The sequence below is a fragment of the Pungitius pungitius genome, chromosome 21 (assembly GCF_949316345.1).
Source record: "Pungitius pungitius chromosome 21, fPunPun2.1, whole genome shotgun sequence".
NCBI lineage: Eukaryota > Metazoa > Chordata > Actinopteri > Perciformes > Gasterosteidae > Pungitius > Pungitius pungitius.
The window spans coordinates 15,006,219-15,019,033 of record NC_084920.1 but is presented as its reverse complement, the minus strand read 5'-3'; the positions used below and the strand labels follow the sequence as shown (position 1 = coordinate 15,019,033).

Genomic DNA, 12,815 nt, shown 5'->3' with positions numbered 1-12,815 from the left:
CAACATGTTCATCTTAAACTAAGAGGACTTGGTCTCAAAGTATAAAGCATCATTAAACGGTAAAAACTGTCTTGTGTCACTCGTCGCCATGTTGAGAGATAATGGAAATGATCCCATCTCGTTGTATTGAGCACCTTTCGTGAGGATGTTGAGAAACACAATTGTTTGCTTGTAGAAAAGCACTGTTTCCTTTCACATCACTGCCCTCAATCTTGTAAAACTCAAATAAATCTCCGCAGGTGACACACTACCGACTGAGGCCTCTTCCCTTCCCCAGAAGCCGCTCTTTCCAGTTGACTGACACATTTCGGCATCACGTACTCGCTTCCAAAGGACACATCTGCCTGAAGGACGACGATATTTCGCTGTGACTGGCAGATTTAAAAGTGCCAAGTGACAAGAGAGGAGGTGTTTGAATCCAGACTACACTGCAAGCAAAACACATAAAAATAAAAACCACTGAGTGCATAAGATGCTGATTCATGTAAATACCCTGTAACAGTTAATGTGGTAGAACGACAACTGACATTTGAAGAGAACATGATTAATACTTGTTTGGGGTATTGTGCAGCAGGGATCAGCGTATAATAGCTGCCGCGAGCCGGTAAAGCCGAAACGATCTGTGTTATTCCATAATATCGGTCTCAGGTTGTTACTGCCTCCCACATGCGAGTACGAACGCTTTTAATGGAGAGGCTGAACAGGCTGGCAGGATAAATGACAATCCAGACCGACACTTATGCAACGGGACACTTTGTTCCCTGACAAAGGCATTTCTGTTCAGAACCCCCGGTGGCGAGCCTCCAGCGGCTGGTTTCTCAGAGGGTGGACTCGGGCCCAGCAGGAGAGGAAGAAGTCATCTTCATGGCAACGTCGAGCTCCAAGCTGCAGGACCTCCTTCGGCTGCAAAAAAGTGCCTCCTGAAATGCAGCCGTTTGATCATTCTTATGGATTCAGTTCCTTTGTGTCAGCAGTCTGTGTTCATCATGTTCCTGTTTTGAAGTGACCCATAAAAACTGATGCTTGTAATTACACAATCAGCATGCGTGCCATAGTTTTACCCTTTTCTCTTTCTTTATCTGATATAAACATTTTGTTGAAATGCCTTTATTTCTGTCAATCTTTCTTCATCCTCTGTAGTTAAATACATGCATTTTGCACAAACCACTTGTTAAAATGCACGACGGGGTTTCTGTGTCAACAACTGCGTTTATTTTATTTTATTAATTCACGTCATTCCTCATCACCAACCAGTCTCGGGCCTCTAAACCAGTCCACTTTCCCAAACTTCTAATATACAGCTGCCTCTGATCAGCACAACACATAAGAAATGCTAATGTTGTTTAGTTGATTAGTCAATCACCTTTTAATGTGTACGCAGGCTGCCTCTTTGAAGGAGATTCCTCGGACCCCCCTAAGCACCGCCCCCTCCTGGGGTTCCCATTGGTCGGCACTGAAAAGTAAATAAAAAAAATCGCGGCCTTCCTATTGGCTGGGGCTCGCCGCTCTTCCGCAGTCTGCTCGCGCTGCCCTGCTGGTCAGTTGCGAGTCTCGCGGCGAAGCATCGGAAGCCTCCGTGGGAGCCTGGACCCCCCCCCCGCACACACACGCCGACCCCCCCCCCCTCCACAGCAACAACCATGAAGTTCGTGAGGTATATCATGAAAAACGCCGCTTTGGCCAGCGTGCCCAAACACATCGATCACTTCTCCAAATTCTCCCCCTCGCCGCTCTCCATGAAGCAGTTCCTCGACTTCGGTGAGTATCGATCCGAAATCGGGGGGGGGGGGGCGCCGCGTTTTGAATGGAACTGACTCCGGGAGCGACGTGTCTCAGCGGCATAATCTCCCACAATGTACATCTGTGCAGTCACCGTCAACACAGTGACGAGGGAAGGGGGGCTGAGGGGGGGGGTCGCATGCAGCAGCAGCACGATGCTCACGATGCAGAGTGTTGCATCATTTCTCTCTGCACCCTGTGACCACAACACCTCAAACCTTCTAAATAACCAAATGAAGTCTCTCAGTAGATCGTAAATGAAGTGAGCCAGTGGTGAAATGCTTACATTCAGTATTCATTAATAAAGTGTGGCTGCCACTAATGATCACAGTCACTATTTAATCAAAGGGGCTTTTTATTTCTCAGTGTGTAATATGTAAGAAAATGGTAAGAAATGCTTATTTTTGAAAACTGAAAAGTGCATTTCTAAAAACGTGTGCATGTAAAAAATTCTGTAAGTCTGTCATTTAAGTTGAATAAAAAGCCCAAAACTCTGCTTGATGACGAACTGTTGACTTTCCCAATCGGCTCTGCTGGACGTCGTCCTCCTCCGTGCCGGGTTCAGGTTCCATCAACGCCTGTGAGAAGACGTCCTTCACCTTCCTGAGACAGGAGCTCCCGGTGAGACTTTCCAACATCATGAAAGAAATCAACCTGCTGCCCAACAAACTGCTCACAACCCCCTCCGTGCAGACGGTGCAGAGCTGGTGAGTGGCGGTTTTCGGGTTGTTTGTTTGTGATGGGGAGGTTACGCAACGCCTGGACAAAACAAAGGAGCCCCCCCCCCCCCCCCCCACCCACCCGGATCGGTGAGACGTCCCCAGCTGCTGGCTCTGTTTATGGTCACGCTGTAGGAAGAGTGGCCCAGTTGAACTGCTTCCAACTCGGAGACTCGCGGCTCTGAACTTTGTCCCAGTTTCTCCCCCCCCCCCCGATGGTCACGTGATCTTGTTTTGAGGAGTGGCTTCTCTTTCCCTTTGTGACGAATGAGCTACGGCCCAAAAATACCCCCCCGCGCACGTATTGGAAAACAACCTTTTCTTTTAAACCCAACACCTTCGTGAAGGAACCTCCTTCGACTGTTTGTCAGGAACTTTACAACAAACGTGTTTATTTATGTAGGTTTTTGTTTTTTTGTGTTTGTTTTTCAGGTACATCCAGAGTTTGATGGAAATCCTTGAATTCTTAGACAAGAACCCAGATGACAAAGTCCTGGGAGAGTAAGTTCCACGTTGCGCTCGACAACATCTCATTTATTTATTAACAAGGTGAACCCCAAAATCCACACCTTCCTCCCGGCCCTCAGCGCTGTAGAAGCTGCTTTTTCAGTTTATGTCCCATTTCCTGGGAAAAAATTCCGATTTAACTGATGATTTGTCCCCGTTTGTTGCAGGTTCGTTGAGGCCTTAGTGACCATCAGAAACCGCCACAACGACGTGGTTCCCACTATGGCCCAGGGCATCATCGAATACAAAGAGGCCTTCCCTCAGGACCAAGTAACCAACCAGAACATCCAGTACTTCCTGGACCGCCTCTACATGAGCCGCATCTCTATCCGCATGCTCATCAACCAGCACAGTGGGTGACTCTCCGTCTTGTTTTTACCTCAAAAGTTAGTCTCTACTTATCTCGTACCACGCCGTGTGACTTATTTATTATTAAAGGACGCATTACTTTATTTAAAAAGGTGCTGTGTGTAGCGCTCAGGGAGATCTGGGGTTTGTTTTCCTCGGAATAAGCAGTCAGTCGTGGTCTACCGAGGGTCCGACGATCACTTGGTTCTGTCGTTCTCTGCAGCTCTCGTTTTTGATGGAACCCTCAACCCGGTGCACCCGAACACCATCGGCAGCATTGACCCCCACTGTGAGGTTGGAGACGTAGTCCGAGGTAAAACATAAAATGAAAGGATTAGACGATGTGCTACACTGATGTGCTTTCCTAAGCTTTCTAACCCTTCCATCGATTACCCCTCACACACCAACCTCTGTGTACCGCGATCATAATATCGGACCATCTTTGCACCCCTTTCTCGTTTGTGTCAGATGCTTTCCACAGCGCCAAGACGCTGTGTGACCAGTACTACCTGCGCTCCCCCGACCTCGTTCTACAGGAGATGTGCCGTAAGCTCACGTTTCATCTAATCTAAGTGAAGGCTCTTTATGCCTCGTTGGCTGCAGAGATTGCAATAGGAGACAAATGGAGGCGATAATGCATTTTAAATCCAGCAGAATTAGTTAAGAAAACCGTTTTTTTTTTTGTCTTCTGTGCAGGCACGAAGAAGAACCTTCCCATAAGCATCGTGTACGTCCCCTCTCACCTTTATCACATGCTGTTTGAGCTCTTCAAGGTGAGACGCATCCCGTGGTCTGTTCTGGTGATGAAGAACGACGTCACAGTGACAAAATGCACGCCGATGACATGCGAAACCCTTTTTCTGTAGAACGCCATGAGGGCCACGATCGAGACCCACGACCACAGCAGCACGCTGCCCCCCGTCGAGGTCATGGTCGCTCTGGGAGCCGAGGACCTGTCAATCAAGGTGGGTCCCAAGCACAGCTCCTTGAAACAGACAAATGAAACTAAGAGCTTGTGGTGCTCACATACTTTATTATGGTTTAGAGCGAGAAAAGGGGAGTTTTAAAATAGTCTGTGGGCGTGTTTGTAAACTCTGTGTGAAACCGGCACGTTACTAACGGGTTTAATTAAGCCTGTTGGGATGAAACGCTTCTGCTGAGTTAATCCTTTTCAAATCAGTTTAGAATTCAATTCAGTCATTAAACAGCCCCATTGAACACAATTCCTTTTTAGAAGGGGGTCGTTGCCACCCGAATCCTCCTCTAAAGCCGTGTGATACTTGAGCGTCATCACTGCTGATTGCATGAGCTGCACGGACGCGTCTCAATGCCCATGCAATCACCCCGACGTGTTGTTACTGCTTGTTGTGACTCATTCGTGAGAGTCAGCGATGAAGCGCGCCACAAGAAAATATCCAAGCTTCAGAACCAGAAGTAGCTACATCGGCCTTGAAGCTAATGCAAAGAAACGCATTGACCCTGATTTAAAAGATAAGTCCCTCCCTTTCTGTGTGCCCCCCCCCCCCCCCCCCCTCCCCCCGGCTGCAGATGAGCGACAAGGGCGGCGGGGTCCCCTTCCGGAGGATCGACAACCTCTTCAGCTACATGTTCTCCACTGCTCCGGCTCCACGGAGAGGAGAGCGCGCGCGGCCTCCGCTGGTACGAGGCGGTTAAACCCCCCCCCCCCCACCCCCCCGCAGGGGAACCATGTAGCCTTTTATGTACCATTCAAAGATTGAACCGCTCCCCCCCCCCCCCCCCCCCTTGTGAACAGGCCGGCTTCGGCTACGGTCTGCCCATCTCCCGTCTCTACGCCCAGTACTTCCAGGGGGACCTGCAGCTCTACTCCATGGAGGGCCACGGCACCGACGCCGTCATCTACCTGAAGGTGAGCCCCCGAAAAAACCCCGAAGAGACCAGTGAAGCCCGGTGTAACTGTGACAGTGATGATCACCCCCCCCCCCTCCACAGGCGCTGTCCACAGACTCGGTCGAGAGGCTGCCGGTCTACAACAAAACCGCCTTGAAGAACTACAAAGTGAGCCTGGAGGTGGACGACTGGTGCGTTCCCAGCAGGGAGCCTCTGGACCTCAGCGTCCACAAGGGGCCCAAGTGAAAAAACGCCATGAAGCCTTCACAGTTTCTGTCTTCACGCTCGCCACGTCAGCATCGGTCACGGCGGATGTTTGCATCAAACCTTTTTTTTTTTCTGAAGAGAGGGTTATCTCCAGACCAGATCTTTTAGTTGGGTTTTTAGTGATTTTTAATGTGGCTTTTGGGTTCCTTTTGTAGGAAAATAGCTCCAGTGTCGCATCATGTGCAGGTGGAGACAGAGAAGGTCTTACTAAAGTGGGAAACACGCGAGAGCCGATGAAGAGGAGGGTTTGATGTATTCCAGATGAAGATGGAGGTATTGAGCCGCAAGAAGCAGATCCTGTGGGAAAAGTCAGCCAGGGGTTTCTTTCACTGAAGAACCTGAAGAACCTGAAGAACTACCACTCGTGTTGCACCGTGTTGCTTTTGAGGGTGCTGTAATCCTGTTGGATCCGTGGTTTTAAGCAAATGTACCACTTTTACATCCCGCTGTGACGCTGTTGTCCTTGCTGCATGGATGTTAGTCGGAGCTTTTGACATTTTCTGATGAGCGTATTTTGGCGTTGATTGATAAGATTCGGCACTATCGTAGCACGAGTTTCTCTGGACCCCGCTGAGTGTAATCCACGCTTCCTTATTAATTACAGAGACACAGAGTGGATTGAAAGAACATCTTTAGGCCTCTAGAGCCGGCCACCACAGCGTCTTCCACGCTCGTTTGTGAGGTTTAAGGCTTCCGGAGTTCAAAAGAGTCCTTAAAAGCAATAAAAGAAGGTGCACGTCATGTTTTAGTTCCCGAGGCTGGTCTCACATTGTTTTTGATTTTTTTACACTGTGCCATATGAGGAGAAAAATGTTACCGGGTCGACATGTTGTTTTGTATCAAACTTATCTTAAATCATACAGTAGGTTAAAGGTTATTTTTATAGCTACATAACTGAAACAATTGTACATAGTGTGAATACAGTGCAGATAATAAAGAATAATGTAAGTACAAAATGCTTCGCTCTCTGTGTGTGTGTGTGTGTGTGGATTGATTCTATTGATCAGAGGAGGACCCTTTCCTTGCGTCTGTGTGGGACGAAAAGGTTCATATGGTGAGGCACAAAGAGGGGAAACCATCTCCGCGCCACAGGAGGCTTCACACCCGTCGGAAGCTCCTCGTGGGGACAAAGAGCGGCGAGCTGGATCACACATCTGAGACCCGGCCAGTAAGGCCGAGGTCAAGTGGTTGTTTTGGAAGGCTGACGGTCCTCTTTTATGTACTTTGGTAAGTTTAACCAAATCTCATTTTATATTAGATTATATTTTAAGGAAAAGTAGGCAGCATGTTTTTAAGTTCTTAGGGAAACTGGCTTTAGTATCTTAAATACAGTCCTGCCCGCTTTTTTGGGGGGGCAGGGCTTTTTTTTTCCCCCCCTGGTTAAATGAAAGCGCCTGTTGATGACATATGTGGAGCGAGGCTCATTTACGGCTCCACCGGGCCATCAAACAGCAGCAGCTGATGTGTTCACAGCCAGGGAAGCAGGATGTTTACCTCCAGGCCGCCGCAACGACACGGAGGAGTGGAATCCAGCGGCGCCCTTTTTCCTTATCTCATGCAAACAACAGGCGGAGGGGGTCTCCATAGCAACGAGGACATCACGTCCAGTAGCTGCATGGTGGTGGGTAACTCCTGAGAAACATGGGCAATTCATACAAGTCTCTTAGTTGACATTCCCCCTCAAAGAGGCATTTGTTTTGCGCTTTTCGTTTTTGCAGAATGCTGCTTGCACCGTGTGCAACAGAACACGTCTTTTCACCATTATGTCACCTCACTCACCATGAGTGATATACCAATGTGTGATATATTCTTATCTATTACTTATAAAGGTGCAATATCCCCACTGGACTGTTATCTATGCACAATTGGCAAATAAAAAACTTAAGAAACTCAAACCTTGGACTTTATATCCGATGACAACCTGGGAGCAACTTAGTATCCAGAAAAGAAGTAATGCATTTTTACATTTAAAATGATTTTTTCCAGACATGTTTTCTATGCAATTCACTGTTATACATTTAATTCAAAGGCTCAGCATTAAATAAGAAAGTACTCTTTTCATATTTAGCACATTCCATAATCCTTTATGATTCAAATAAATTTATAATTATAGTGAACTCTTCTGCTGAAGTAATTGATGTAAAAAATGCATTCATACTTCCTCAAAGCAATTGAACAACAAGTAAGTGGGGATTGACTCCTACGTAACTATTTGAGCCCCTGTTGTCGTCCCCAGAAGGTTGCGTTTGTGAAGGCAGACGGAGCTTCAGATTCATACATTATGCATCGTGTTTTTTTCTTCTCCTTTCCCCAGATGTGGTTCTGCACAGACAGAACTTTGCTGAGCTTTTGTGGGACTGAACTTGTAAAGAGAATAGAACATTACATGGTAATAAAAGGCAATAACTTACAAAGTCAGAGTTCTTCTCGACAAGTTTCTGTGCCTCCAGCTTCTGAGTGTGTTTATTCTTTTTGTCTTTGTGTCCGGAGACTTGATATTTTTGGGTTAGAAGATCCATTTAGAGACATCAATTTTAGGACATTGACATTGTCAGTACTGCAGAGCAAAGATAATAGATCAATAGAGAATAATGAACAGATTAATCGATAATAGAAATAGCCGTTTACCACACTGACAACTGTAACTTTACATGCAAAATTGAGTAAAAGATGATATAAAAATGGTATTTTCACATCACATCAGGCCTTGTAATCACTAGAGTACAACTCAACCCACTACAATGTTGGACAGCGGCTGAATGTGGAACGACATTCAATCACTTAGAGGCCAGAATAAAAAATAAAAAACTGGAAGTCTGTGCGCTCTGGACTTCATCAAACGGGCCGGATTAGTTCTAGTCATGGCCGATGACAACTGCGGGTCTTTCTTTTTCCCTTTTAACTGCTATCCATCTACTATGTCCACTTACCGTCTACAAATGCACGTCTCTGTGGCACATGTCATACACCAGGTGGCGCTCTAAACCCCTGTGTACTAAAGCTGCCGTGGGAGTGGCGGCAGTGAGTTCAGCTACTGATCCAGGAGCTGAACGAACACACACACACACACACACACACACACACACACACACACACACACACACACACACACACACACACACAGGAGGCCTCCACGGGGCCACCACAGATCCGAGGGGGCCAACCCCGGCCCCCCGCAGGTCCATCGATAGCGGTTCAAAGTCGGCGGGTTGAGGGCCCCTCTGAGAAATATGAGCCGTTCCTCTCACTCACTCGTATGCCATCAGGGGGGGGGGGGGGGGGGAAGAGTTCTGATGGGCTTTAATTTGTCCTTTTATGGCAATGGAGGGCATCACGCAAAGTGGTTACGTTTACTCCCTGCGACTGTTTTACAACTTAGAGGAGGCCGCGTCATCGGTGAAATATGAATCAGGACCAGTGGAGCTGTGGTCTGCAGAACTATTCGACCAGTCCGACCAGCACCTCTTAAAACCGCAGTGTGGGCGGGGCATAGCAGCGAGGGAGGAGGAGGAGGGGGCGGGGACAACCTGCGGCGGGCCTCAATCCGATTGGCTGATTGTGTCAGCCGGAGGAGAGGGGCGGGGGGGGGGGGAGAGAGAAACTCCAGGCGGGGGGGGAGCGGACGGAGGTCTCTCACCATGTAACGGGAGGGTTACTTTTAAAAAGCTTTTGGTTGGATCCAAGCGTGGAACTCAGGCGTGGGTTGAGCATCGAGCTGCGCCGTAACTTGTTGGAAAAACAATAAGGGAGGAAATTTAAAAAGAAGCATCGTTAGGAATTGTTAGACTTAGGATAGAGGTAGTGAGGGAGGAATTTTGCGGGAGTATCGGCCGACGGCCTGTATAGGTCCGGTACACGATACACCTGCAGAGTTTTCTATCATGGCAAACATGCAGGAGGATAGCAGTTGCAGTATGGATGGTTTGGATCAAGATGATGGAAGCTGGCAGATTAGGAGAATAAATAAAGCAAAGCGGACTAGAGGGATGAAAGAAAGTGAGGAGAAATGGAATGTTGTTGTTAGGTTTGAAGAGCCAGGGGTGAAGAGTTTGGATCCACTAAAACTGACAAAAATAATTAAGAATCAGGTTGGCGAGGTCAAGTATGCTAGAATTCTTAATGATGGAAATTTATTAATTGGATGCAACTCTGAAGAGCAGGCTGGAAGAGCGTTAAAGATGCAAGCTGTGGGGAAAGTAGTGGTAGTAAAGGCGGTGAAAGTGGGTGAGCAAGGTAGGGAAGGAGTGATCTATGGGATTCCTTTAGCAATTGAGGTAAAGGAGCTGGTTAAGCATTTAAAAGAAAGATGTGAATCTGTTCAGAGTGCAAAACGTCTAACCAAGGGGGTTGAGAAGAAAGAAACCGAGTCAGTTCTGATACAGTTTAACTCAAAAGAATTGCCCACAGAACTTTACTTTGGATTTATGAGATACAGGGTAAGAGAGTTCATGCATAAGCCAATGAGATGCTACAAGTGCCAAAAATTTGGCCATGTAGCTAAAATGTGTAAGGGGAAAAAAAGGTGTGCTAAATGTGGTGGGGAGCATGACTATGGAGAATGCGGTGAGGGGGTAATACCTAAATGCTGTAATTGTGGAGGGGAGCACAGTGCGGCCTTCTGGGGCTGTGAAGCAATGAGAAAGGAGACTGAGATTCAGAATGTGAAAAGGAAGGATAGGGTTCCTTATACAGAAGCAGTTAAAAGAGTGGAGCAAGCCAAGAGAAGTAATGAAGAAAGTGTTAGAGAGGAAATAGGAACAGTGAATGCATGGACTCAGAGGCAGGAACGTGTTAGGGATGAGGGAAGGAAGGTGAGGAGGGATAGTAAGAGAGACTTGGTTATCTTTATTGCAGGGGTAATTAATGCAACAGCTGAAGCCAAATCCAAAACAGAAAGGATTCAAATCATTGCAAAGGCAGCAATGCAGCATTTGGGCATGCTAGACCTAAAATGGGAAGAAATAAGGGATTGTCTTGCCGTTCATTCAAGCCAAGAAATAGGTAAAGGGTGAGCATATCTATTATGTTCATTCTACATTGGAATGCAAGGAGCTTATTAGCAAATGGTCAAGATTTTAAACAATACATAGACAATAAAAGTGAAAAGCCCGATATAATGTGTATTCAGGAAACATGGCTAAAACCCAGATTTGACTTTGTTTTAAATAACTACGTTATCGTTAGACGAGATAGGGAGCAAAGTAGCGGTGGGGGGTGTGCCACCTTTATAAGGAAGGGTGTACCTTATAGGGTGTTGGGTACAGGGAAGGAACAAGAATATGTGGTAGTGGAAGTATGGGCAGATAGAAAGAAAATAGTAATAATAAATTATTATAATCCTTGTAAACAGCTAGAAGTAAAAGAAATGGAGGAAATAGAAGGCCAGGATAGGGATAATGTTGTATGGTGTGGAGATTTTAATGCTCACAACACATTGTGGGGGGGGGATAAGACAGATAATAATGGACAGGTGATTGAGGAGATAATGAATGAAAGGAAGTTAGTGTGTATGAATGATGGTAGAAAGACTAGGATAGATGTTAGATCGGGCAGGGAGTCAGTATTAGACCTTACACTTGTGTCTAGCAGGCTGGCTTTAAAATGTGAGTGGGAAGTGTATAAAGACGGCACTTTTGGAAGTGACCACTACCCAGTCATATGTAAACTGAATGTTGAGGTAAGGGGGAGCACAGAAGTTCGGTATGGAAGGTGGATGTTCAATAAGGCAGACTGGGAGAGATTTATAGAAATAAGTGATTCCTATTTTAGGTCAGATCAGGAAACAATGGATGTTGAAAGGAACGAAATCGAGGTGAGGAAGAGTATTTATATGGCTGCAAGTGCTACAATACCAAAAAGCTCAGGTAAACTTGTAAGGAAAGCGGTTCCATGGTGGTGTAGTGAATGTAAGGAGGTAGTTAAGGAGAGAAACAGAGCATTTAGAAGGTTAAAAAGAACTCATAACTTTCAACATATGATAGAGTATAAACAAGCACAGGCAGAAGTGAGAAGGACAATAAGGCAAAAGAAAAGAGCATTCTGGAGGGGATATTGTAGTAACATCGGAAGCAATACTAATATAAAGGATGTGTGGGGAATGATCAGGAAAATGGAAGGTAATAAGAGAGAGTGGAATTATCCAATTCTTTCAGATGGGGAGCAGCTGGCTATGTCGAACTTAGAGAAAGCAGAAATGATGGCGAGTACTTTGAGTAAGGTGCATAGTTCCAGTAATCTATCAGAAGAAGAAAGAATGGGTAGGGAAGAAACAAGGAGGGTATATGCTGAGAATATCCAAAAGAAAGGGAAGTTAGAGGATAAATATAATGTTCCATTTACAATGAGAGAGTTCAGAAATGCGTTAGATAAATGCAAGAATTCAGCCCCTGGCCAAGATGAAATATGCTATAGCATGGTAAGGCACTTAAGTAATAAAGGGATAGAGAAGGTTCTAAATCTATTTAATAAAGTGTGGGAGGAGGGAAAGATTCCTACTGGATGGAAAGAGGCAGTTATTTTACCAATAAGAAAACCGGGGAAAGATGCTAGTAATCCAGCAAGTTATAGACCAATAGCTTTAACGTCTCACTTGGGTAAATTAATGGAAAGATTGGTGAATGGAAGGCTTATGCACTTTATGGAAGAAAGGGGGCTGATGGCTAGCTGTCAGAGTGGATTTAGAAAAGGAAGAAGTACGATTGACTCAATCATATGTCTTGAGGATGAAATAAGAAAAGCTCAGGTAAAGAAAGAGACTGTTGTGGCAGTATTTATAGATGTGGAAAAAGCATATGATATGCTATGGGTAGAAGGTCTCTTAATCAAAATGCACATACTAGGAATTGGGGGAAATATGTTTAACTGGGTAATGGACTTCTTATATAATAGAAGCATTCAGGTGAAAATAGGAGGAGCAATATCTAGAAGGTGTTTCGTAGAAAATGGGACGCCACAAGGTAGTGTGGTGAGTCCATTGCTGTTCAATATAATGATTAATGATGTGTTTTCTAATGTTCAGCCAGGAATTGGAAAGTCATTATTCGCAGATGATGGTAGCTTATGGAAAAGGGGGAAAAATGTGAAATACACACTGAAGAAGGTGCAGGAAGCTCTGACGTCAGTAGAGGATTGGGGAAGGAAATGGGGTTTTAGATTTTCAATTGAGAAAACTAAATATATGTGTTTTACTAAGAGGAAAATATACGAAAATATAACCTTGAAGTTGTATGGTAAGAATTTGGAAAGGGTGCAAGGCTTTAAATTTCTTGGTGTGGTATTTGATCCTAGACTTACGTGGAGGAACCATGTGGCAAGTATAGTAGACAA

The 12,815-nt window shown here is 45.7% G+C and overlaps 1 protein-coding gene across 1 annotated transcript; it reads left to right on the top strand.

Annotated features, from left to right (window-relative positions):
• The first annotated feature begins 1,612 nt into the window (after positions 1 to 1,612).
• Positions 1,613 to 6,262, top strand: pdk2a (pyruvate dehydrogenase kinase 2a). The gene is made up of 11 exons (XM_037464441.2): positions 1,613 to 1,758; positions 2,345 to 2,486; positions 2,931 to 2,999; positions 3,173 to 3,357; positions 3,577 to 3,666; positions 3,822 to 3,899; positions 4,050 to 4,126; positions 4,220 to 4,318; positions 4,902 to 5,012; positions 5,128 to 5,241; positions 5,325 to 6,262. Exons 1-11 carry the CDS (start codon positions 1,641 to 1,643, stop codon positions 5,466 to 5,468), a joined length of 1,227 nt encoding a protein of 408 aa, XP_037320338.2. The 5' UTR covers positions 1,613 to 1,640; the 3' UTR covers positions 5,469 to 6,262.
• The last annotated feature ends 6,553 nt before the right edge of the window (positions 6,263 to 12,815 follow it).